At 39.6% G+C, this 27,624-nt stretch overlaps 1 protein-coding gene across 1 annotated transcript in view; it reads right to left on the bottom strand.

The window, feature by feature from the left end:
- The window catches only part of CCDC146 (coiled-coil domain containing 146), a 109,029-nt gene that overhangs the window by 36,843 nt on the left and 44,562 nt on the right, over positions 1-27,624 (bottom strand). The window contains exons 2-4 of the mRNA XM_068549969.1: positions 11,917-11,999; positions 8,843-9,052; positions 998-1,055 (exon numbers count right to left, since the gene is read on the bottom strand). Of these exons, the coding sequence (XP_068406070.1) occupies positions 998-1,055; positions 8,843-9,052; positions 11,917-11,999 (351 nt within the window). The remainder of the gene's footprint in view (positions 1-997; positions 1,056-8,842; positions 9,053-11,916; positions 12,000-27,624) is intronic.

Here is a 27,624-nt window from a genome sequence, read left to right as displayed (position 1 = left end):
GAGGTATCAATATATTCATACTCATATATTATAGCATTTTACTCTATGCTTATAGAGTAAAGGCATTTTACTCTATGCCTTGGAATTAGACCACCAACAACATACTTTTTAAATATAACCGTTTAGAAGGTGAAAGCAATGCAAAGTATGATGATCTCTGTATTTACTTTCTATGATAGATTGCAAAAAAAGGGACATAAATTCCTCCTATTCTTGTTTGCATGCCTCTTTGCAATATGTCTTTGTCCTTATTCCCATTAAGAGGTAGGACCTATTTCTCTCCCCATTGATTCTAGGTGTGACCATGTGACTTGCTTGGACCAATGTGATGTTACCAACAATGATTTAAGCAGAGGCTTGAAAAGTGCGTGTGTTGGGGTTTGCCCTCTCTTGAGACTGTCTGTCTCTTTCCTGAGACTGGAAACCCTTCCACCATCATGAGAGTAACCAGTGACATGTGACCTTAGACCAACTAGCGGCCCAACTGGCTGACATATGAATGAAGCCATCCTAGGCCTTCCAGACCCAAATGAGCCAGCTCAGACCAGAAGAACTCAGAACTGAGGAAAATAAGAAATGGCTGTTGTTTTAAACCACTATGTTTTGGGGCAGTTTGTTAGGAAGGAATTAATAAGTGATACACCTTTATAAAAATTTCTTGTAATAAGCTTGAGACAGTCAGGAAGCTATGAGAGTAATAGCTATAGCAAAAATAATGTTTTTAAGTGCCAACCCTTTTTTCTTCTGAAAACAAAGCAGATATTGTCCAACTAAACATAACCTGAATTAGATGCCAAATAGCTAAATCCTATAATAGGCACCACTTATGTTTACTGTAAAAGTTATGCAGATATTCCTTTCAGCACCATCCATTGTTAAGATTTCTGGGTCTTTCAAATGTTTTAGGGTATGGTTGTTGTGATAAACATTAATATTTATCAAAAGGGATGTTTCAATCCAGCTGTATTTAACAAAGTCTAGATCATCTAAGACTTACTCCTGGCTTAGGTATCTTCTCGAATTCCTTTATTATGAGGCTTTTCTCTTCCATTAAGCTGCAAAACAAAAACAAAAACAAAAACAACTTTGACAAAGTACAAAAAAGTAAACTATTTCCACAGTAATAACTTTCTATTTTCTCTTCTCAGAATGCACCCCCAGGTGTGTTTGCCAGACCTGGTGTCCATCCTTTGTGATGGCTTCACTGAGTCCCACAGACCCATTTAGGGGCTCCCTCCCCAGTCCTCCCTCAACACTGTACACACACGCATCAAAGCACTTCTCTCATCATATTGTAACTGCTTGGGAGCACGAACTGCCCCCCAGACTCAAGTTCCTTCAGGCGGGCTCTGGACTTTTTCTTTTATTTGCAATAAACTAGTACCTGCCTGGATTACTGCTACAGCCTCTACTGCTTTCATCATATTATCAGATCCCACTAGCTAGTAGGTCTAAAGATGCATGCATACCAGGTTTATTTTTATGAAATTGTATTTGCAATAAAGTAAATTAACATTTGTGTAATAAGTATGCACCACATGGAATTTAATATAGGTTAGTTGTGTGGCCCACAGGCTGAAGTTGAATTTTTTCAGAGTTTTGAACACTTACACCTTTCGTTTTAGAACTTGCATATAAATTGCTGTTTTACTTCCAAGCTGTTGATCCTACACCTCAGCCGTGTTGCCACCAGGGGGTGGTAGTGTGCTGCCATCTCTGGATTGAAAAGACCACCTGAGTGTCCCAGAGTTTCAAAATGGTGATGTGAAACTCTCCCACAAGATAAGACTTAACAGTCGTTTCTTTAAATATAAAATGATATTTTCTTAAACAAACATAAAATGGATAATTCTTTAGGACATTTTAAATTACACTTCTATCATATCATCCATTTTCTCTCTCTCTCTTTTTTTTTAATCTTTATTGGAGTGTAATTGCTTCACAATACTGTGTTAGTTACTGTTGTAGAACCAAGTGAATCAGCCATATACATACATATATCCCCATATCCCCTCCCTCTTGAGCCTCCCTATCCCACCTCTCTAGGTCATCGCAAAGCACGGAGCTGATGTCCCTGTGCTATGCAGCTGCTTCCCACTAGCTAACTATTTTACATTCAGTAGTGTATATATGTCGATGCTACTCTCACTTCGCCCCAGCTTCCACCTCCCCCGCCCCGTGTCCTCAAGTCCATTCTCTATGTCTACATCTTTATTCCTGCCCTGCCACTAGGTTCATCAGTGCATCAGTGCCATTCTTTTTTTTTTTTTTTAGATTCCATATATATGTGCTAGCATATGGTATTTGTTTTTCTCTTTCTGACTTACTTCACTCTGTATGACAGACTCTAGGTCCATCCACCTCACTACAAATAACTCAATTTCGTTTCTTTTTATGACTGAGTAATATTCCATTGTATATATGTGCCACATCTTCTTTATCCGTTCACCTGTTGATGGACATTTAGGTTGGTTCCATGTCCTGGCTCTTGTAAATAGTGCTGCAGTGAACATTGTGGTACATGTCTCTCTTTGAATTATGGTTTTTTCAGGGTATATGCCCAGGAGTGGGATTGTGGGGTCATATGGTAGTTCTATTTTTAGCTTTTTAAGGCACATCCATACTGTTCTCCATAGTGGCTGTATCAATTTACATTCCCACCAACAGTGCAGGAGGGTTCACTTTTCACCACACCCTTTCCAGCATTTATTGTTTCTAGATTTTTTGATAATGGCCATTGTGACCGGTGTGAGGTGATACCTCATTGTAGTTTTGAGTTGCATTTCTCTAATAATTAGTGATGTTGAGCAACTTTTCATGTGCCTCTTGGCCATCTGTATGTCTTCCTTGGTGAAATGTCTATTTAGGTGTTCTGCCCATTTTTTAATTGAATTATTTGTTTCGTTGATATTGAGCTCCATGAGCTGTTTGTATATTTTGGAGATTAATCCTTTGTCCATTGTTTCATTTGCAAATATTTTCTCCCATTCTGAGGGATGTCTTTTCGTCTTGTTTATGGTTTCCTTTGCTGTGCAAACAAAGAGTGTTTTTCCTATGTTTTCCTCTGAGAGTTTTATAGTGTCTGGTCTTACATTTAGGTCTTTAATCCATTTGGAGTTTATTTTTGTGTATGGTGTTAGGGAGTGTTCTAATTTCATTATTTTACATGTAGCTGTCCAGTTTTCCCAGCACCACTTATTGAAGAGGTTGTCTTTTCTCCATTGTATGTTCTTGTCTCCTTTGTCATAAATTAGGTGACCATATGTGTGTGGGTTTATCTCTGGGCTTTCGATCCTGTACCGTTGATCTGTATTTCTGTTTTTGTGTCAGGACCATACTGTCTGGATTACTGTAGCTTTGGAGTATAGTTTGAAGTCAGGAAGCCTGATTCCTCCAGCTCCGTTTTTCTTTCTCAAGATTGCTTTGGCTATTCGGGGCTTTTTGTGTTTCCATACAAATTGTAAAATTTTTTGTTCTGATTCTGTGAAGAATGCCATTGGTAGTTTGATAGGGATTGCATTGGATCTGTAGATTGCTTTGGGTAGTATACTCATTTTCACACTATTGATTCTTCCAATCCAAGAACATAGTATATTTCTCCATCTCTATGTCACCTTTGATTTCTTTCATCAGTGTTTTATAGTTTTCTGAGTACAAGTCTTTCACCTCCTTAGGTAGGTTTATTCCTAGGTATTTTATTCTTTTTGTTGCCATAGTAAATGGAATTGTTTCCTTAATTTCTCTTTCTGATTTTTCGTTGTTAGTGTATAGGAATGCCAGAGATTTCTGTGCATTAATTTTGTATCCTGCAACCTTACCAAATTCATTGATTAGTTCTAGTAGTTTTCTGGTGGCATCTTTAGGATTTTCTGTGTATAGTATCATGTCATCTGCAAACAGTGACAGTTTTACTTTTTCTTTTCCAATTTGTATTCCTTTTATTTCTTTTTCTTCTCTGATTGCCATGGCTAGGACTTCCAAAACTATGTTGAATAAGAGTGACGAGAGTGAACATCCTTGTCTTGTTCCTGATCCTAGTGGAAATGCTTTCAGTTTTTCACCATTGAGTATGATGTTTGCTGTGGGTTTGTCATATATGGCCTTTATTATGTTGAGGTAGGTTCCCTCTATGCCCCTTTTCTGGAGAGTTTTTATCATAAATGGGTGTTGAATTTTGTCAAAAGCTTTTTCTGCATCTATTGAGATGATCATATGGTTTTTATTCCTTTATTTGTTAATACGGTGTGTCACATTGATTGATTTGCATATACTGAAGAATCCTTGCATCCCTGGGATAAATCCCACTTGATCATGATGTATGATCCTTTTAATATGTTGTTGGATTCTGTTTGCTAGTATTTTGTTCAGGATTTTTGCATCTGTATTCATCAGTGATATTGGTCTATAATTTTCTTTTTTTGTGATATCTTTTTCTGGGTTTGGTATCAGGGTGATGGTGGCTTTGTAAAATGAATTTGGGAGTGTTCCTCTCTCTGCAGTTTTTTGGAAGAGTTTGAGAAGGATTGGTGTTAGCTCTTCTCTAAATGTTTGATAGAATTCGCCTATGAGGCCATCTGATTTTTTCTTTTTTATTAAGAAACATTGACTTTTTTCCTTTAAAAGATGTATACTTTTATTTATAGAAGTACATCATTTATAATCCCACCCCTCTCATACCATATTTGATCATTTTTATTTTCCTTGTATATTTTAATGAAATTATATTAAATATGTATATATGATTGAATCCATTTTTACCTAATTAAAAATAGTAAATAAATAGTAAATAGTAAATTAAAATTAATAGTAAATTAAAATAGTTTCCCAAGTTGCAAAACGGACTCCATAATTTATAGTTTAATAGCTAGTTTCAAGGTTTTCTAGTGGGTGGATGTACCATAATAAAATAATCCTAAATATTGATATTATCTAACATATGCTGAACCTACTATGTGCCAGGTTCTTCACAAACATCATTTCTAAACTGCAGATCCTTTCTAAGTAGCTATTGTTACCTTCACTGTACAAGTGAAGAAACTGAGGAGTTAGGCACCTCTTCCAAAGTCCCCGGTCAAGGCTGAACTGATTTTCAAACCCAGCTCTATGTGACTCCAGGGTGCTTTTCAGTATCAAGCTGCCTCTGGAATACATCGCTATTGAAATATTCCACTATTTTTTAGAAGTTAGATTGCTTTAGATTTTTTGCTTTTATAAATAATAATGTAATCAACATCTTTATGCATTGTCTGTTTTCTCCTTTTGGGTTCTCGTTTTTGCGTGGCATTACCGGGATGAAAAAAAGTTATTGTACGTGTGCCTCTTGATATACATAAACCTGTAAACTTTCAAACTGACATTAAAATCTAAATCTGACATTTTCAGCTTTTCTGACTAAGGGGTGCTTCAGTGTCAGAGCTCCTCAGGATTCATTACTTTTCTACAGCAAGAGTCCGAACTGAAACCGCGTCATCAAAGGATTTTGGTTTTAAGGACTTGTGGGTGAAGAGGGGCTGCTGCAAGCCCTGTGTGCTGCCAAGTGCGAGAGGCGTCGTCCACATCAGGAGTAGAACCAGCCTGAATGGGTGGAAGTTATAAGAAGGGAGATTTCTGAACCAATACAAGCGAAAGCCGTCTAAGAGTCAGGCTGCCCAAAGCTGGGCTGGGCTGGGCTGCTGTGGGAGGCTGTGAGCCCCCATTGCTGGAGGTGCTGGAGCACAGACTGAGTGGCCACTGAGAGAGGACTCAGGTGATTCTTAGAGTAGTCAGTGCTGAGGACCACTCTGTGGACGAACAGTTCTCAAACTCTTTGACACGAATCAGAATCACACAGGAAGTCTGTAAGCAATTCAAACGTCGCCTTGGGTGGGGAGGCCCGGACAGAAAGTGGAATCGTTAGTTTTAGGGTTGGATCTGCCTTGTAAACGTGTATCTCGGGTGTTTCTCTTTCAGTTATGAGGACTATATGCTGCAAAACCTGATCTAAGCTTGCTCTGTTCTTGGTTGGCACAGGGGGAGCAGGAAAGTTTTTTTTTTGTTTTTTGTTTTTCAAATGTTTAGAAGGTAAAATCTGCTCCAGCTGTGAGTTTTTCCTTACTACTAATCCTGATGAACTGTATGGCCCTCTGTCATATTCTAACTTTCTGGAATTCTAGAGACATCACTAAAATAATCCGTCTGTTCCTTTCTTACCAGATCTGTTTGTTTCTTGGTTCCAATTTTGCTGTTACTGTTGGACTAAGAATGGAAGATGACTGCTAAATCCCTGGGTGAGCACCAACAGGGAACCAGCTATGGCAGAGGAAATAGTTACTAAGGCCACGATCACACTGGGATAGCCCTGCACACGTGCAGAGCGCGTGTCCCCCTCTCCACGTCCACACCCATGACAGACAGCACTGACCGACCACGGCCCTGTTTCCCCAGCTGACGGAGACTTGTCAGAATATATCAGATTTAGCATGAGAGACACAATTGATTTGCTGTCCAAATCTCAGGACTTAACTAGTAAGCAGAGAAGCCCCCAAAACGTAACAAAATGAAGGCAAGCAAAACCTTGAAAAGAATACTAAAAAGTCTTTTCAGGGAAAGTTTTTGGAAAGATAATGACTTCTACTTTGTTTCTAAAATAGGTTCTCAACAGTATTTATTTAATCACTTCATTACTTATTTGTAATGTATTTACTTAATTTATTTAAGTAGGTTACATATTCTTTCCTGAACTGCATATTTATCAAGAGATCATCTATGAATATTAATCCAAAACCAGGAACTGTTGTAACAGATTTAATTATTAACCAATCGTATAATTATACTCACCATTAGCATTTAATAGGAGTTTATATTATGTGAAAACATAAGAAAATCAACCAAATTATAGAGGAATATCTTTTCTCTAGCATATGTGAACAGTATATTGTTCTTAGTAGCTGCCAATGAGTCAGAAGTTCCTAAAGATGCTGGGGTGGAGGAGTGCTAGTTATTTGGGCTTCTGTTATTCAGGCTCTGAATAAAACGAAATTTTGTTGTGCTGATTTGAAAAATATCATCTGAATATTTGGATGAATAGTTCTGTTTTGTTTTTTTTTCCCCTCCCTGGCTTAGTTTCTTTATTTTTATGTGGGGATGGAAATATCTACTTTTTTCCTGGGGAGGGAGTGTTGAGTGAATCTGTTTCCATACCATGTAATATTAAATATGTTAAGCCAATGAAGTATACAGGCTATAATTCTTTCCTGGTATTTCTTTTGGTATCACCATTATTTTTATGAAAATAAGTTTGTTAATTCTTGAGCTGCTAGTATTTGAGAATGCAAGGGAGTTTGCTTAAGCTACAGTATTACATGTTAACAAATCCAAAAAGAATACACACTAAACATTTCTGCAAATGTTAATTTTGAATGTCCTTGTTTACTGTAGGTCACTATGTACAGTCCCCCACCTCCAGCCCCATCCCAAGCAACTCAATGAACAATTTGCCTGTCTATACCTAAAAGGCAAGAGTTCTGGTCTTTTTTTTTTTTTTTTTTTCTTCTCCCCTTGGCAGGAATACTTGGAAATTTTAAACAATTTAAATATCAGCTGACTTATGGTCCTCTTACCCTTTTGTGGAAATGTCAAGCATTCCTATTTTCAATACTAATGAACAGCCACCAATTGTTTTAATTTCATTATTTTCTCAACTGAAAGAGTGCTTACAGAGCACAGAAATAGCTAGGCTTTCTTTTTACAGATCTCACTGGTGAGCCTGAAACAAGTTTAGACTGAAAGACAAAGAAGAACTCAGATTTCTTTCCCCCTGAATATAATTCTCCTGATTAAGCTAGTCTTCTTCATCCCCCAGTTGAAATAATAGGCCCCAAAGAGAGGATTCAAAACCAGGGTGGGCAAAATCCTCCAAAGGTCACTCAAGTCATTTGCTTATCTCTTGGCAGGACTGAGTTACATTCACTCTGAGGGAACTCTACCTACTCTTAAAAATAGCCGGAGAAAGTTCTGTCACCTTAAATGGTAACAAATTCTAGGAGAGATGGTTTGGCTTTCTCTCCGGTACCCAGGCACAGCACATAGCACAAAACCTGGTTTGCAGTTGTTTTGAAATTCAATCTAAATAGTGTGATTTGCTGAACAAACTCTTTCACTGACTTGCTACTCACAGGAGGAATGTTAGAGGAGATTTTAGAAATAACATTTATCCCTTCTAGCAGTACATTTCTGCTTTAGTTCACTGAATGACATCCTCCAGATTTGAGTAAGTGAATGTGTCTTCCAAAAGGATATCACTTTCTTCCTTGATCCTAAGGAATAGTCTGGTAATAGGAGAATAGGGCTGACTATGTGGTCCCCATTCCTATATTAGAAGAATCAAGTGAAACAGATGTGACCCTCCATTCACATACGGCTTGTTTGGAAAGTGCTTGTGGGGTACTGGCCATGCAGACATAGGATCTGATATCGCAGAAGGATAAGGGGCCACGACCAGGGCTGGAAAGGCGGAGAGTGTGTGCCAAGTCCTGGTTCTATGGGGTGTGTTCTTTGGTTGCAGCTCCTGATGGGTATGGCTTTCCTGACCCACGGAACCCACTACAGGGATCTCCTCTTCCTGAGAGCGTCTCCCTGTCACCTGAGCTTTTTACTGCAAGTTGTGTAACCTTCTTTTTCAGGGACTGCCTGTTCTAGGGGATCAAGGAAAGAGCTAGGCTTGTAGTCCTCTTAACACTGCTCTCTCGTACTCACTGTACCTAAAATTCCTTCTTCAGTTAGTCTAATTTTTCTCATTTCGTTTATGTGGAAACAGCTCTGCTTGTATCTGTCTTCAGCGAGCTTGAGAGAATCATGTACTTACCTATCCAACCTGTACTGATTATGGAACTCTCTTTCCTTCACTGCATTGTATTCATTTTGATACTTGAGAAGTTGTTCTCTCATTTTGGAGACCTCGGTGGTGAATGCCTGTGGAAAATTATCAGCCTGCTTCAGGTGAAACTCCTGCTGTTGTATTTGCTCAGTGAAATGTTTGGCATCCTGTAGCAGTTGGACCTCTGACTCTTGCATGCTGGGTCCCATAAAAACAGAGATTTGCATAATGAGAAGTGTACACCTTCAATACCTTTAGTAACTCCTGTGGGGAGGGTTCTAGTGAGGAGTGGAGGGGGTATGTCCACACTGCTGCCCCTGTTCCTTCCATGCCTGGGTTCACTTCAATTCAGTGGCATTTTTGTGCCAAGTCTTGCACTAGGTACTAGAGGCAAATGGAGCTCACAATCTAGCAGAGGGGAGCAGACGTGAATAGGCAGAGGTAATACCAGCTGACAAGTGCTACCACTAGTGTCTTGATCAAGATGGTGGGAGATGACAGACAAAGGCTTAGTTGGATGGGAATGTGATGTTTGCACTTGACTTTAAAGAATGATCATGACCTTCCAAGGGTGGGAAGAATAATAATGAAACGAGTGGGTCCTCCCTCCAGCTGCCCCAGCAACCGTGGCTTTCTCGAATTCTTGGACTCTCATGACCTGATTGAAGGAAAACCTTTTCTTCCTTAGTGATAAGAAAAGACAGTAAGTTTTCTAATGACACTTTGCTAGGAAACTAGGAAGAAAAATTCTCCTGTAAAATTATGGACTTAAATTAATTTACAGATTTCTGATCATAACATCAGTGTCTGGCTACAGCTGGACGTGAATGTCATGGCAGAGGGCGATTCCTACAACTCGTTATATTCTATGGCTTTGGCTTTATCTTGGGAAAAGGGTTAAGCATCTGGCTAGAGGCAGAACTGAATGAACATAGAAACTGGACTTAATGGAATCTCCAGTAATCTTCTAGAAATCATTCACCTATGCTGCATCATACGCTAACGTCAGCTCCAGCCTTACCGGCAGACTTGATTTATCTTTCTCAGAAACCCAACTTCCTCACATTTGCCATCTCTTCTGTTCAGAAGCAAGACCCTGCCAGTTCCTGTTTTAAAGGCAGCTCTCTCTTTGTGTGTGTGTGTGCTCCCCATCAACTTTCCTCACCGGGGGAAATCTTCAGGTTTCTGCTCATTTGCAGAGATGCCCAATAACTTAATCAAGCCTGTCTCAACTGAAGTTACCAGCTCCACCCATTTTCTCAGGCTTCAATATGTCATTTGCTCAATAGCAGAACATTTATTGGGACATCATATGTTCCAGGCGCTATGTTAGGTACCAAATAGCAACAACAGCTATAAAGATAATAGATGCAATTTCCGTTAATGAAAGCTGGAGTTATTTCTTACAGTTCAATTTCCTTGTATATACTTTGTAAATCTGAAGTTACCTGATGTCCTTAACATGAGTCTTCAACTATGGAATTGTAAGGTATTGGCTTGGGCAATAGTGCCTGTTTTCCCTCAGAAAGTAGGTGAACAAAGTGGTTAGGGTTCCAGCCAGAAGACAAGTGGTAACTTACACACATGGACTTGAAATATAGCGTCAGCAGAAGAGAATTTAACAACTCTTATAATGTGGTTTCTATGGAAGACTCATTCAATTTCAGTCTGGCATTTCCAGCCTGTATCTGTCCTGCTACGGCCCCAGCAGCAAGAGTAAAGAGTCTATATCTTCATGCCTCTCCCACCCGCCAGGCAGTGGGGTGGGAGAGAGTGGTGGGTATTGGTTGTAATCACAAAAGAGGGAATTAAGGGGTCAGGAGGGGGTAAAATATGGTAGCAGAAAGGAAGTAATGGTTTTGCAACACAACCTGGAAGGAGAAAGAAAGAACGCCGTAGCCTTGGTCCTGCATGGCTCTCTGACACTGGAGGTTGGTTAGGAACGGAGATGGAGCTGGGTACGTATCGGGTGGAGTCCAAGTGAAGGGAACATAGGGATGCCGTTCTGCTCTTCTCCTTCACTCCTCCCTCAGGCTCCCATCCTCAGAGTAGCCAAATGCATGGGCAAGAAAAGAAGTAGGAGTCATGGTTGGAGATTGGGGGAGAGGATGGCTGGGAAATCACAGGGTGGAGTTTCTATTCACTGTGTCTCTCCTTGGATTTTAATGAAGATGTCACACAAAGCTATGAGGCAGAAGGCGGGGAAAAGGAAGAAAGAGGCTTGGGAGTAGCAGCGGAACAGGATTTCCCCTTCTTTCTCACTCTCCTTCTCCCTTGATTCCCAGTGGCTGATGGCAGATGCTTAGGAAACCTTGTTGAATTATTCTGTTGAAGCCTAGTCTTCTGACCTCTGCTGATTAGGACTGGGCTAAGGCAAGTAGCCAGGGATAGGAGGAACAGGTGAAAAGTAAAGACAGAAATCTCAGCAGATGTAGGCTGGGCTTGTCATAGAACCTACACCTCTGAGTGATGAAGAAAGGTGGGGAGGAGAGAATCTTACAGGAGCGTCCTGTAGCAGGTAATGTCAGTGCCTCACCAAAGTCCCCTTGGCACACTCTAGGGGTCACCTGTAGCTTCGATGGACAGTTATCATATATAGCAACAGCATCTGTATGCCTCTGCCTGAGAGCTTTCTCTGGCCATTGGAACTTGCTTGACTTCTCACAGGGTAAGCTAGAAGTGCCAGGAGCTCACCTACCTAGAAGCAATCTTTGATCAACGAAGGATGGAAATTAGTGAACAAATATGCCAGCGTCCTCACCCTTCAGTGGGAGAGCTCTGAGGCGTGTTCTACAGTCACGCAGAGAGTCCTCAGTGAGACTGAGGTCCAGTTGCCTGCAATGTTAACCTGAAGATTAACACATCCCCAGCTGGATAACTCCCTTCCCCATCTCACTTCCCCACTCTCTCACGATAATTTCTGGTATCACCTCTTAAAACGCTTGAACTCAAATCTTTGTCTCAGAGTCTGCTTTTGGGAAAATGAAAAATAAGACAGGTCCCACTACAAGTAAGAAGCAGAGATGTGAGTAAAGGTGTCTTCACATCGGTAAATAGCATACCTTATCACGGTATCATGCAGCAAGGTGTACTTGGCTTTTAACTCTGCCATCCTGGTTCCAGGAAGTTTCCCCAGAGCATGTAACTAGCAAAGAGAACACAGGAACACAAGACCACTATTAGCCATCATCCCCTTTATGCTTTAAGCAGAGATAAAATGGATATATGGCTGTACCATAAAATCTTTCAGTTAAACATTAGGAAACACATGAGGCAATAAGGCATATTAGAAAGATGGTAGGTGTTCAGAGAAAATGGTTCTAGTTCTATTCTGCTCTGAGTTCTTGGGCAAGTTCTTTTACCTCTGAGTTCTTTTACCTCTCTAGATGAAGACTGTGATTTCTTCATCTGTAAATCGAGGGAAGGAATTGAGTTAAATTCTTTCAATTCTAAAAAAAACCATACTTCTAGGTTTAGCAAACAACCTACAGAGTATAGATTACTAGGATGGCTATTTGTAAGTTGAGAGAACTAATAATTATTGAGCATCTTTTATGAGCAACTGTTGTACATCAGTTATTTTATTCCTGAAAATGTTTTGTGAACAGGAATTATCTCCATTTCAAACTAAAGTTTAGAAAGGTTAAGTAATTTGTTTAAAGTTATAGAGCTAGTTAAAGACAGAATCAGGATTTAAGCCCAAGTGGTCCAGCTCCAAAAATCCATGATCATTCCTCTGTACCACGATGCCTCTGCCTCTACTGTCAAAGAAACATGAAAATGTATCTGGTACACAAAGTGATTTTATTTATTCCGTTTTCATTTCTGGCAAAAGAACTTTTGATTTACTCTCTGAGCTAGGTGATAAGTAGTTAACAGACATCATAACACAACATCGAACACTAAAGTGTTACCATAATGCAATGAGCATTTGCATTAGGTTGGACTTAACTGGACTGCTGGCGACGTGGTATCAAAAAATAGAACTAAAGATAAGATTTGGGTTTTTCAATGCCCTGTTGTTCTTAGCTCAAAATATTTCTCGAGTCCATCCACTTTCCTCTCCCTTCCCTCGATCCCGCTAGTCTCAGTCACACCATCTCTCAGCCGGACTACAGCAAAACTCCAAGTGCCCCCTCCGCATCTGTGTTTCCACTCAGGGTCCCTATCCATCTACTTTCCATGGAGATCTTTTTAAAAAATCAAACATGGTCTTGTTATGCTTGGTGCTCAAAACTTTTCAAGTGGAATAGAATTCAAGACCCTTGGTACAACCCTGCTTCCCTCCCAGTCCCTTTTCACAGCACCCTCCTCCAGCTCATGGTGCTCCAGCCACACTGGCCGCCTTTGTTTCCATAAATGCATGAACCTCTTTCCTTCCTCAGGCCTCTGCACTGGCCATTCCTCATTCCCACCCTCCTTCACTCCAACTCTTTCTTCATACCTCAGCTAAAATATCCATAAAAAGGCCTTCTCTGAAGTCTGTATCTAAGACGGATACCCACATACACCGCACCCCCCAAACAACTCTGTACTTCATAACGTAACATATTACCAGCTGTAATAGTACATTTATTTATTATGATCAAAAGAATGTTATTCCTCAGCTAGTATAAAGCCCCATGAGGAAAGGGCCTGGGTTACCCTGTTCTTCACTGTATCCTCAGCCAGTAGAACCCCAGGCGCAGTGTAGGTGTTTGGCATATACGTGCTGAGTGAGCAAGTGAATGAATGGAACCGAGAACATGCAAATGCCTGAGTCTACATAGTGGGGTTTCATGGTTTCTCTACCAAAATCAGGGTAGGAAAACATTGTTAAATGCACTATGCAACCATCTCTTTGTGAAAGTATCCGGGATCTTTCACGAGGGCCCTACAAGCTGGTGCCAGGCCTGGGTTCCAGTCCCCACAACCCTCTTTCTTATGTATGAGTGAAATATGGGGAACAGGATTTTTAAAACCTTTGAGGAGGTTCCACTTCTCACTATATAATTTATGTGTAACTTCTTTTTTTTAATTTAATTTAATTTAATTAATTAATTTTTTTTTGGCTGTGTTGGGTCTTTGTTGTGCGCGGGCTTTCTCTAGTTGCGGCGAGCGGGGGCTACTCTTCTTTGCAGTGCGCGGGCTTCTCATTGCGGTGGCTTCTCTCGTTGCGGAGCACGGGCTCTAGGTGCGTGGGCTTCAGTAGTTGTGGCGCACGGGCTTAGTTGCTCCGCGGCATGTGGGATCTTCCCGGACCAGGGCTCGAACCCGTGTCCCCTGCATTGGCAGGCGGATTCTTAACCACTGTGCCACCAGGGAACCCCCAGGGAACACCCCATGTGTAACTTCTTAAGTGTTGAGTTGCTGTTGGTGGGTTGACCTAGATTTTATAGATATTTAATTAAACACATTTATTTTGGTTCTGCAGTTTTCTTTCTGTACTTTTGAGCCAATACATAATTTATTTTGTATCACAAATATTGTCATTGGCTCCTAAAAAGGGTGTAGGACATAGGCACTGTAGGTTTAAAGTCTAACTGGTTAAAAAAAAAAAATTCTTTGCATATGGGCACTCTTATAGGAGAAAAGTAACTGGGAAAAGGTTATGTGTGTGAGTGTGGGCTTATATGAGTATGTGTGTACTACGAAGGCCACATGGGAGCCAGCCTTGTAACTAGCCAACAAACTAGCCTAGTAAGATAGCCACTGGAGGTAAGCCATTGGGTAAGGTAATTATGGAATCACATGTTTAGAAACACATGTAGTATTTTGTTTTAAGGCTGAAGAGACCATTACCTTCCACCAACTGCCCTGCACAATGGAAACAAGTGAATTGACATAGGGCCTCCCTACAGTAGCCCACAGTTCAAGGAGAGAGACACAAAAGAGATTACAGAATGCTTAAAACTACACTCAGTAGTTTTATTATTCATAAAAAGGTATATTTGGTATTTTGCAATTATTTTCTTTATATTGTAAGTTAAAGCAAATAAGTAAAATTATAAATTATAGACCCCTTCCAGGGGGTGGAACTTCCAGAATGGTAGTGTGAAGAGCTCGATGAATCCTCTCTCTCAAAGAAACCTTGATTAAACTGGTCAAAATTATCTAAGACAACCATTTACGGGCTCTGGAAATTGACCTAAGGGTGTGCAAGAAATTGAGAGGCATTTATTTAACAAAATCTACTGAAACTCAGTAAGAAGAGTGGGAGACTATGGCATTTGCACCATGAGCTGCATCCATCACCCTTAGCTCCCAGTTGTGTAAGAACTATTCTGGGCGGCCAATGAAGAGCCCACTGCCCCCAACTTCCTATTCCTGAAGATGCATTCAGGCGGGTGGGGCAGCCCCAGAAAACTGCTGCACTTCACCTCCCCTCCTGCCCAGCTCCGTTTGTGAAAGAGCTTCACCGGGGGGCAGCTGCAGCCGTTCAGTAGTGCCCACTCCCCACTCCCCAAGCTCCTGCTTTCCAAGGAGACTCTGGGCAGGCGTGGCAACCTAGGAAGATCGGAGTCCCCTAGCACCCCAGCTCCTGCGGATCACCTCCTGCCTGAGAATGCTCACTTTATTTGGAACAGTGCAGACTATTCATGCCCCAGAGCATTGTCGAACACAATAGCTATCACAAGAATGAACAGTAAGAAGAGGATCATAGCTTAGTGATACTGGTGGAGGCAGATGAGCAGAAGTTTAACGGAGAAATCGTGGCCAGAGACAGTCAGAGAGGGCCCTGCTAATATCACAATCGGTACTGGTGGTCCAGAAGGCTGTGGATAAAGCTCAAGGCTGAGACCTCTCAGGAGTGACCAGAGAGGGTACTTCCAAGCTATCAGTCGCTGAGCTAAAGGTGGGGCAGATATGTAAACGCCCTGAACCTTGAAAGTGGTCCCCAAGCCACATACAGACTCAATGGAAACGGATGAAACCTTTACTGGCTCGGGAGGCTTAAATACAATCTCTGACTAATCAATGACTGACCAGGCTATGGAGTACTGCCCCCAAGAAGCCAAACTTAATAAAAACGAGGAAAGATTACACAGAGACAACGGAGGCTGCACATACGGAGGATACACTTCAGAATTACTCCAGCCAAGTCACTAAACAAACAAACGTTTGAACAACAATAACAAAGACAAAACAGCAACAAGAAGAAGCCTGGAGAGAATCAGAATCCGAAGTTGCTCCAATGTTACCCAAGATGTCCAATTTTCAACAAAAAATCCTGAGACATGCAAGGAAAAAAGGTTGGAAACTGCTCTGGGCGTGTAGACATTGGACTTAACAAAGACTCCAAAGCAGCTATTATAAATATGTTGAAAGAATGAAAGGAAACCACATTTAAAGAATTAGAAGTGATTATGATGCACTTCATCAAATAGAGACTATCAATAAAGTACTGATCTCGGATAAGAACTAAGATTTTTAAAATGATGTCTTTTGGGTAGTAAGAATGTATGGTGTTTATATTTTTATTTTTGCTTATCTGTATTTCCTAATTTTCTCCAATGCATACATAGTACTTTTAATAATACAAGGCTGTTAAAATATGCTTGAAAACTATTGCTGTAAGCAGTAGGAATTCAGAGCAGAATTTCAAACTGGAGAGTACTGCGATCAGATCCTAGTGGCAGATACAGCCAAATTCTAACTCAGACTTTGTTGAAAACTCAGCTGTATTTTCCCTAACTTGGGTCTCATCTGAAACAGCAGTAGTTCCAAGCCTGATGGCAGGTGGGCCAAGGATGCCTGTTGGCAGGTTTTATGACCATAGAAAAAGCAGGAAGGTGGAGAGATTTCCTTTCCTATTTGCTATTTCCATCACTCCACCAGCCAGATTGCCTTTGGTACCCCAGAATCTGGAAGAAAGCTGACAGGGCAAAACATCTGATATGCCTTTGTAGTTTTTATATAACTTGGAAAAGGTTAAGTCATAGATGTTCAGAAAGAGGATTGATAAGCTATCTTTATTTGGTCTACTCTACTGAAAACAATCTCTTAAAAAGAAAAAGATTCAATTCTAGTAGATGAAATGCTTTGCTCATAAACATAAACGTGGAAAAGATAGTTGCATTTTCACACTGCATGATACAACCGGGTACAGAAACCAAGTTTGTCATGTTTTAAAAATGCAGAATCTAAGAAATAGAGCATAAAGCCCGAGCTTAAGTTGTCAAAGAGTATATACAACAAAAGGTTAGATATAATGTTATAAGTTCATAAATATGATTTCACAATAGATACTTGTATTACTGAATTGCCTTGTTCGTAATTGAGAATGGAAGGAAACATTTACTCTAGAGCTAAAAGTTAAACAAGAGTTCATGATTCATAGATGACATGTAATAATATGGAAAAAATTTAGAAAATTGAAATTTTAGGACATTCCAAGGGAAGTAATAGCTCAGTAAGAGCTTTTACCAAGTGAACTTATCTGGAAGGGGGTCAGCATGAGGAAACAATTAGGTGTTTGTGTGGGTGTTTGCAGGGCAACCAAGGTGACCATTGTTATTACCTACTCTATTCCTGTTGCCTCTTTGACATTACCTACTGGTGGTCTCATCCTGAGAAATAGCTGCCATGCTGTGGGAGGTAGACAAATCCTTACCATCCTTGTCTCCCTCTCACCCTCTCCCTTTCACTGCTAGAAATAAACCACATAGCCATTTGACGTCGCTCAAATGCAATTGAACTCTCAACAATGATTCGTCACTCTTTTTGTTTGACTTTTCCCCTTAGTTGTTATATCAAGTTTTAGCTTTTCTGTACACCTAACTCATTCACCAAACGAAATTAGGCCACCTAAACTCATCAACGAATCCATTTATCTTACACCTACACCCACCCTTAACTTCTTTCCCCAAATCTCAAAAATGAAATCTTCCTTTCCTCCTGTCAAGTCCAACCCATCCACCTGTGCTCTCAAACATATACTCTCCTACTTCTTCCCACGCATCAGTTATACCTTCTCTCCTTTATGACCTCTACTTGTCCTACTTTGCTGGCTCAACACATAGAAGTCAAGTACGTTACAGGTGGACTTTGGTTTGAATTCCAGCTCTGCTACTTTTTAACTCTGTAATTAGGAGTAATATTTAATCAATCTGTACCTCAGGTTTCTTCAGTTATAAAAGAGAGACAAAAATAGCCCCCATTACATAAGACTCTAGTGAAGACCAAATGAATCAATATATGTAAGGTATTGAGTATAGTATCTAGTACACAAATAAGGGCTTAATCAATGTTAGTTATTATTATTATCATTAACATTATCCTCAACCTGTAAATTTGCTCAAGTCTATCTCATTAAAAACAAACAAACAAAACAAAACACCCCTTGGACGCTATGCTCCCATGTAATTACCCCTTTCTTTCTCTCCTTCTCTTTCATTTCAGTTTTTCTCAAAAGAGTTGTCTCTGCCCTTTATCTCCACTCCCTTACCTTCCAGTCACTCACCAATCCATACTGACCAGGCTCCCGCTCCATCACCAGACTGGTAAACTGACAAATGACTTCCTCATTTCTCTGGCTGATTTTGATATTTTTCTCATGATCACCGTTTTTCAATAATTTGTTTAGGATATGTCCTGGTGTGGTTTTCTTTGGCTTGAGATTTGTTCAAAGTTTTCAATCTGTGGGTTTATAGTTTTCATCAAATTTGGAAAAATTTCAAGTGTTATTTCTTCAAATATTTTTTTCTGTCCCCTTCTCTACTTCTTCTGTGACTCTAATTAATCATTTGTTTGGCCACTTGATGTCCACAGATCACTGATGTTCTGTTCATTTTTATCTTCCAGTCTTTTTTCTTTGTTTCATTTTGGATAGTTTCTCTTGCTATATCTTAAAGCTCACTAATCTCTTTATCTTTAGTGTCTAATCTGCTCTTAATCTCATACAGTGAACTTTTCATCTCAAATGTTGTATTATTCATCTTTAGAAGTTTGATTTGGGTCTTTTTATAACTTCCACTTCTCTCATTACGCTCATGTTTTCCTCTACCTTTCCCCCTACATTCAAAATCTATATAATAGCTGTTTTAATGTCCTTGTCTACTAGTTCTGTTTTTGTGTCTACTCCATTGATGGATTCTTCTCATTATAGGTCATATTTTCCTGCTTCTTTGCATGCCTACTAATTTTTGATTGGATGCCAGACACTGTGATTTTTACACTATTGTGAAATAGATTTTTCTTTCTTTTTTTGGGGAGGAGTATTCCTTTAAATACTTGGGGGCTTTGTGAGTCACAGTTAAGCTTCTTGGAAACAGTTTGATCCTTTCAAGCCTTGCTTTTAAACTTTGTTAAGGAAGTCCAGAATAATCCTTTTTCTGGGCTAATTTGGTCCCACTACTGAGTCAGTACCCTTCTAGTGTGTCAACAGGTCTTTTTAACCTCCTAACATGAACTATTCTTGGCTCTGCATGAACTCCAAGTATTGTTGCATTCCCTCCTCTCTGGGAGTTCTTTGCCAGCCTCAGTAGTGTTCTCACACGCATGCACTGATCAGTATCCCTTGGCAGATTTCTGGAGCTCTCTCTCTCTCTCTTTGAAACTCTTCCATTGCCTCACCTGTATATTTTAGCCAACTTGGCCTCCCTGAACCCCAAACTCTGTCTCCTCAAATCAGCAAGACCACCTGGCTCTGTTTTGAATCCCCTCCCTATGCTGTCATTTGGAAACACTCTCTAAGTAGTGAAACGGGGCAATTGTAGTTCTCAACTCTTTTATTTGCCGATTCCTAGGGATCACTGTCCGGTGCTGTTGTCCAAAGTCTGAAAACCATTGTTTCACCTGATTTGGTCCATTTTTTAGTTGTTTCAGGTAGGAGAGTAAATCTAGTTTATGTTATTCCATCTTGATTAGAAGTGGAGCCCCAGTGACCTCTTAATTATTAAATTCAAACATTTCTCTGTCCTTATCATACTTGATAATTTTATGACATTTATTGCTATTGACTTATTACAGTTCATTGTCCCTTGAACTCTCTCCTCCTCTGGTTCCTGTGACATAGGGTCTCAGGGTTCTCTCCTTACTCTTCTGTTTTCTTCTCTGGTCCTCCTTTAAAAGTTGGTGTTGCCCATGATTTTGTCATTACCTTTTTTCTTTTTTAAAATTATTCACTGTCTCTTGTCTGAACTACCTCCTACTCACAGTCGGAACCTACCTACATGCTGATGACTCCTGAACAGAGGGGCCTGCAGGCTACTGTTATTGGACAAGCTAGGACTTTATTTGGGCAAGGGCCATTCAAGACTATGGGAATTAGGGTTAGAGAACAATAAACATCTTCATCTAACACCTGGAACGCATGAAATGGTTTACATAAATGATACAATATCAATGTTCACGTATTGTGACCATTTTTTTGGAGAGAAATTTGATATTATGGGGCATTTCATCCATAGATTCTGTTGAATTAGATATTGTCAGATAGTTTCTTAGAATAAACAGAATCTATATAGTGCTATACACAAGTCTTCATCACTTCTTATTGAGAATGTGGCAGTAGATAACTAAGCACTTTCCTTACTTCAAGTTGTGTCCCGTTGAATCTGTCCTTCATGCTGCCAACAGAGTGCTTTATCTAAAACACAATTTTCGCCTTGCTTAAAACCCTTCAGAGGATCCTATCACCTTCAGGATTAAGTCTTGGTCCCTTTACATGGTTTACAAGGGCCTTCATTATCTGGCAGTTGCCACCCTCTCCAAACCTGTCTCCTCTCTTTCTAAACCTATTGTGACCATTTCAGTTCTAGACCATGTGCTGTGGTAGGCACATGGGGGAATGATTCCCCCACCCGTAGATGTCCACATTCTAATCCCTATCGTGTGTAGATTTGTTACTTTATATGGCAAAAGGGACTTTGCGGATATGGGCTTTAAGATGAGGAGATTATTGTGGATTATCTGGCTGGGTGCAGTCTAATCACGTGAGTCCTTTAAAGCAGAGAATCTTTCTTAGCTGAGTTAGAGATATGAAATGGAAGAAGACGGAAAGTTTGGAAGCGTGAGAAGGACTTGACCTGCCAGAGGAAGGGGATCTCAAGACAAGAAATAAGGGCAGCCTCTAGAAGCTGGAACAGGAGAAGAACGAGATGCTCCTCTAAAGCCCCCAGAAAAGAATGCAGTCCTGTCAACACCTTGATTTTAGCCCACTGAGACTCATATTGGACGTCTCACCTACAGAATTATAACATAAAAAATGTGTGTTTAAGCCACCAAGTTTGCAGTAATTTGCTATGAGAGCAATAGAAAACTAACACAGTTCCATACCATGTCTTTGCATGTTATATTGCCCTAGCTTCAATTTCTCTCTCCTGTCCACTTGGAGAATTCTTATTCTTCCTTAAAACATCTCAGTGGTCAGCATCTGTGGCTGCCTGACATCTCCAGGCAGAATTAATTCTTTCTCTCTATTGTTTCTGTATTTTTAGATGTACCTGTTACTGTACCCATTGTACACTATTATCTCTATTATCATATTACACTAATATGTCTCCTCCATTGGGCTGTGTAGTCCTTGGTGATAGGAATCCTACTGTATTCATCTCTGAGTCCCAGCACGTAGCTTGGTATCTTATAAGTACTCGGCATTGTTCCTTAAACTGTGTTGACTTAAGCTTATCTTAAAACCAGTAGTGTAGCTGGAAGAACTCTTGTTCATTCACTCACCTCCATTCCAACTGACCCGTCAGAGAAGGCAGGTGTAAAAGGAGGAAAAGAGCAAGGTAACCTGGCCTGAACACAAGACTTGAAAGAGCAGAGAATGTGCCAAACAAAACTGACTGCCTCACCCCACAGCTCCCCTTCTCTCTTCTGTGTGGCTGGCAAGGCTCACAGGATGAGCAGGGAGATCTGGGACGGTTTCCCACAGCTGTCTTGTTCCTCCTTTGGTGGCCGACCACAGGAATGCGAGGGGGAGGCTACAAGTGGCAAACAGGACCTCCCAGAGTTAAGGTCGCAAATGCAGTGGACATGGTGGGTGAGTAATGCAGGTGGCTTAACTCTATGTAGGACTTCAAAATTAAGTGACAATAATTTTAAGATAACATGTACAGCCAAATAAATTAAAAGCATGCCTGAGCACATACATGCTAATGAGTGGCATTCCTTTAAAACACTCACACTTGTCCCAGTGAAACTGTGATTGCTTGGAATTTTAACAATCATTTATCCTTTGTTTAAATGATTTCCCCCTACTTCCAAAGACCGTGGGAAAAGATGATGGCAGGTTGGAGTGGCTGTGAGCCCAGGAGGCGGGAGACGAGCCAGATAAAAACCCAGAGGCCTCTTTCTGAACTTCAAAGGGTGAGCTGATAGGTAAGAGTACAGAAGCTAACGGGGCCAGAGTCCTGAGGGGCATTTACACGAGGGCCAGAACATAATGGGGGCAGGAAGCAGAGCCAGGCTAAAACCATGAATGACTGAAGTCACAAAAACAGGAACCAGGAGAGTAGGGGTGCGGGCAGGAGGGGTGTGGGCCCCAGAAGGAACTGTGTTGCCTGCTGACTCTGACCAATCAGCTTTCAGTCCTTCACATGCAGTGTTCCCACCTCTAAGGCACCTCTACAGACCTTGAGTGGGTTTAGGCAGGGAGAGATCCAAAAGGGAGCCGGGATGTTGGAGAACAGAGCATCTCTCACACAAGGGTCACAAATGTATAAAGATGGTCAACTGTTCATCTCACTATGCAGATCACAGGCCACAGCCCTGCCCTGCCCCGTCTTAAGAAGCTGTCACTGTAAACGTGGGTGAGCCCAGAGCGCAGCGGGCAGCGCCCGTGGGCCAGGGTGCTCTCTCTGCTGCTGCGCCCACCTTTCAGGCTCCTCTCTGTGCTGAGAGCACCGCCCCTCTCAGCTGGCTGTCAGCCGTCAGCCCCCAGCTCTGGGCTATGAAGTTACAGATAAAGGATATCGCCACTTCCCGCAACAAAGAAACTTGGGACCTCCGGTGCCCACATTCCTGTTTTGAAGATGCTTTTGCCCACAGTGCTCTCCCCAGTATTCATAAATAACAAATCATTTACCGTAGAGGCATCTGGGAAGCCCCAGTGCCAGCAGTGTGTGTGCCACGGCAGTGCCACCCTCCACTTCCCCTTCTAGCAGGCAGATTGTGTGATGCACAGTGAAGCTTTTCACTGCTAATCGAAGAACTGTTCTTTGAAGAAGAACAAAAACCCAAAGTTGCAGCTTGCACTTCCCCATTGATGCCATAAAATGGAAACTTGGGAGCAGAATATGAGGATGTTTGATTTCCACTCTTGCTGATCCCCCGTTTCGGGGGCTTTTCATCCTGGCAGCATATCTGGACAAGTCATTTAATTTTTGTTCCGTTTATTCTGAAGTATTTTATTCTTTTTGATTCTATTGTAAGTGGAATTGTTTTTGCGATTTCTTTTTTGGATTGTTTATTTCTAGTGTGCAGAAGCCATTCAGTTTTGTTCAGTAAAATTATTAACCATGAAAACGGAGGGCAATCCTTAAAACCTGGTATAAGCTTTCCTATGTGTTCTACAAATGTTTCAGACAAGGCAGAGTATCTTGGACTCTTTTATTTACTTGATATAGCCTGAGTACCTAGAAGACTGCTTGACACTAAGATGCTCAGAAATATTTAGTGAATGGGGTCACTATATCTCACACATTCCTCAATTAGAGTGCTTATCTCGTTAAGCTGAAATCATATCTGTTCACCAGATGGGAAGCTCTCTGAAGACAAGAATCATTCTGGTGTCTCGAGAACCTAGCATAGTACATGGCATACAGCAGGTGCTCACACATGGCTCAAGAATCCATCAGTATCTAGTAGACTGGGGGTGTGGCATGAAAGGTTGGGCATATCACAGAAGGATATCTCAATGTATGGTTTTCTCTCTCCACGTACACATGTGAATTGGGCCAAAAGGATCAAGGATGTCACTGAAAGACTCTAAAAAAGTCAGTCTAGAAGGAACACCAACAGCCTGAAGGGGGTGTGTGTGTGTGTGTGCATGTGGGCATGTGTGTATAAAGATAACAGGATATAAACTTGGTATTGATTGTGGAAGATTTATGGATTGGTTGATTTTATGTGGAATACACACTCCCCATACAGGTTGGCATGGAATATTAAGAGCCTTTGAATAGAAAAACTGTCAAACATTTTCTCCTGACAGCTTGTCACCCAGGGAAAGTCCTCAACTCAATGTGCTCTACCTCCAAGGATGCATAGCTCAGCCCATAGTTACTCTGTATTAATGACTTCAGTAGATTGGTAGGTCAAATTTAAGTATCAGAGATGTTCAAATCCGTCAATAAAGCATAAATTCCAACACCTGAATATTTGAATCCTAAAAAAAACTCTTTAAAGGGCAAGATAATAGAGTTTTTATAACTAAATGGGTATTATAATATGTTACGCTTAAACCCAAAGTTAGATCCTCAGAATCTTTTGGTTTATGTTCTAATAGAAACCAATTAGTCACCTTATAAATTTCTTAAAATACTATAATTGAATGGTAACTGATGGATAGCAACTACCCGAGGCGATTATATAAAAAAATTATCTTGGAATTTCCTCAGAATAGGGTGGAATATTCAGAAACTAACACAGTTTTCCAAGTAGTCTGGTTTTTATGATGTTTGGAGAGAGTTTTTTAGCTTGTTTTAGTTTGGGAAAAAGGAGAGAAAAACCATATAATACAACCCAGTATAATTTTAACTTCTTTCACTTGATACCAACTTTGATACCTAAGCAAAGTAAAATAAAAAGAAATGAAAAAAAAAGTTAAAAAAATAGATTCTAACAAACATTTCACCAAACACAGCTGTTTCTAGTTCACTAAGTCAACGATTACAAAATATTTTAATGTGCTTTCTGGCAAACAGGAGTAGCCTCATTTCATGGAAATGCCACATTTCCAGTTATTCTTGATAGGTTGTAACAATTTAAGGATCAGTAATTATTTCTACGTATTTCTTTATCAGGAAAAGAAGGTAAGATACTACCTATGTCTCTTAAAATATGTAAGATAGCCCTTAATCCATGTCACAGCAGTGTATTTCACTCCAAATATTGCAAACTAGAAGTCAAAAGTACAAATCTGCAGATGTTTTTAGTATGCACAATTTTTAAAGTTAGAAAAATTAACTGGTAATGTTTAAAAATTTGTAGATTTTGCCATAAAAAACTGAATTTTCAGCTTTTCTTGAAGAATTATTAGATTTGATGACACCGGATTCATATTCTAACATTGTAATAATCAGCTGGCATTGAGCAGAGATTGGCTTTCAGAAGTGATCGAAGAGGCTGCCCCTTTCACAAGAAGCGCAGTCGGCCCCCACCCATTCAAGGTGTGTGCGGTGTCCTGACACCTAGGCTGTTCCACTCATTCACGTACCCTTTACGGGCCTTGTAGGCATTTAACATTGGGGTCCTGCTTTGTGTCATGTTTTATAAATATATATATATACATGTGTGTGTGTGTATATATATATATATTTATATGGACATAAGGGTGTGTGACTGCATCGTGTGAGGTTTAGAACTTAATGCTTTAAAATTTCTGAGATTTTCCTGCTATTTTTCCATTTTAGCTTCTGATACTTTTATGAAAAGATGAAATAGACATGTCTGATACTTTTTTGACTAATCGACATACTCTAAAGATAGTTAAATTGAAATATTTTATTATTTGGATATTGAAATATATTTTATTCACTTTAGTAAAACTTTATGCACCATGGAACAAAAAATAAGCTAAAACGGTTGTGAAGACAATGTGAAAAAATGTGTCAGTCGGCTATATTTGGCGGGCAGAGGGGGCTGCTGAAAAACAGGAAACGTTCAGTTAACATAAAGAGCTTTTCCTTATCTACAAACATCATCCTTGCAGCTAATGACCCTTTGGCTCTGTATTTTATGAGCTTTGATGAAAAAGCAAATTATAATTTGTAAGGAAGTTGCCGATAAAATTCTGAACAACTTACCCTAGCAGTTATCATTTTAGTAGAGGTTTGAGCCAAATAAGAAGTGAACATTCAGTAATGTAGTCAAATGAGAAAATTATTTCCAGGCAAGTAAAGCACCAGAACATAAGGGATTCTAAGAGGGGAGTTATTGGGACAAAAATAATATATTCAAAAAGAGTGTAATTTATGACTTATGGTAAGAAGAAAGACTGGAAATTCCATAAAGGTAGGGACCATGTCCACCTTTCCCATCACTATGTGTCCAAGGTCTAGCCCATGTGGAACTCACAAATACTTGTTGAGTAAGTGAAAGAAAACACACATGCAAGTGCTTAGCAAATAGTCATTCAATAAATATTTACTAAATAAATAATTCATCAAATGAATTTATTCAATAAATATTTACCAAATGAAAATATACAAAAAGTACAAATTAATAATTCTTCTCTTATATATTATTGAAAGTAATGCTTAATATTTATTTATTTATGAGAGATTGCTATGTACTATGTTAGGTGCTTTATGTATGTTATTTAGTCCTCACAATAACCCTGTGAAATAAATACTACAATCCAAAATTTAAAAAGTAAAAGAAAACTGAAGATACTTGAGAAACTTGAACACGGTCACAAAGCTTGTGAGAGGCTTTGTAGGAATTTGATCACAATTCTATTCTGTCACTCTAATTTTAAGTGAATTAGAGAAACTCAGAAAGGAGTAGCATAGTCTCTTGCTGATGGCATGGAGACAGCGTGAAACACATCTAGAGAACTTAAGGTAGTACAGGTTGGCAGACGTAAAAGACCATAGGAGTGGGTAATATTTGTAGAAGGACAGACACTGTGTCAAACTGATGTTGCAAGGAAGGGTAGGGTGAAGAAATAATATTAGCTAACTTGAAGTCACTCGTAGTGTGAAACCAAAAGACAGTAGTCAAAAATAATTATAAAAAAGGAGAAATGATATTATATAAAGATAACCATTATAACAAAAGCACAAACCTTCCTAAATTCAAGAAGCTATACTATATATACTTTATATAAATATAAAGGAAGGATTAACTTTAAAATAGAATTATACTATAAGAAGGAGGAGGAGATGGGGGAGGGGCTAGGGATAGAAGTAATAATTCTTTGAATATACTTCGTTTTGTAGATATGACTTAGAGCAGTATAGTACCTTAAATACAAAATTAAATTTAAAATCAGTTGCTGAAAACTGAAAACAAAATAAATCAATTGAACATAACTATGTATCAAGTTGTTTCATAACTGCACAGTAATTTAAACAATTATATAGGACAATTAGGGAAGTATGAACTGACTGGATAGCTAATGACATTAAGGAATTTTTGTTAGCTGAGGGAATATGATAATGGCATCATGGTTACATTTTAAGGGAGTTTTTGTCTTTTAGAGATACATACTGAAATACTTATGAACAAAAATACTTTGATATTAGGGATTTGCTTCACAATAATCAGGAGTTTGGTGGTGTGGGAAATGAGTGGGGGATGAATCTAGATTGACCATAAATTGATGATTGCTGAAGCTAGGTTATGGGTACTTGGGGGTTCATTATACCATTTTCTTTACTTTTGTATAGGTTTGAAAATTTTTATTAAAAGGTTATATATATTTCTTGATAACCAAAAGTATCAGAATTTAGATATCCAAGAGACTGTTGACCTAAAATACTTTAAAGGCTATTAATTTATTCCAATAATATTATATTGTTTCTATAAATATTATCATTGTATATTATAATAATCAATATTATAATATACTTAATCATCCATATAGTCAATGTTAGTTTTTTAAAAAATCACTCTCAGTT

Source organism: Eschrichtius robustus, chromosome 8, assembly GCF_028021215.1.
Source record: "Eschrichtius robustus isolate mEscRob2 chromosome 8, mEscRob2.pri, whole genome shotgun sequence".
NCBI classification, from domain to species: Eukaryota; Metazoa; Chordata; class Mammalia; order Artiodactyla; family Eschrichtiidae; genus Eschrichtius; species Eschrichtius robustus.
Note: the sequence above shows the minus strand (reverse complement) of the source record. Positions and strands in the feature narration are given on the sequence as shown.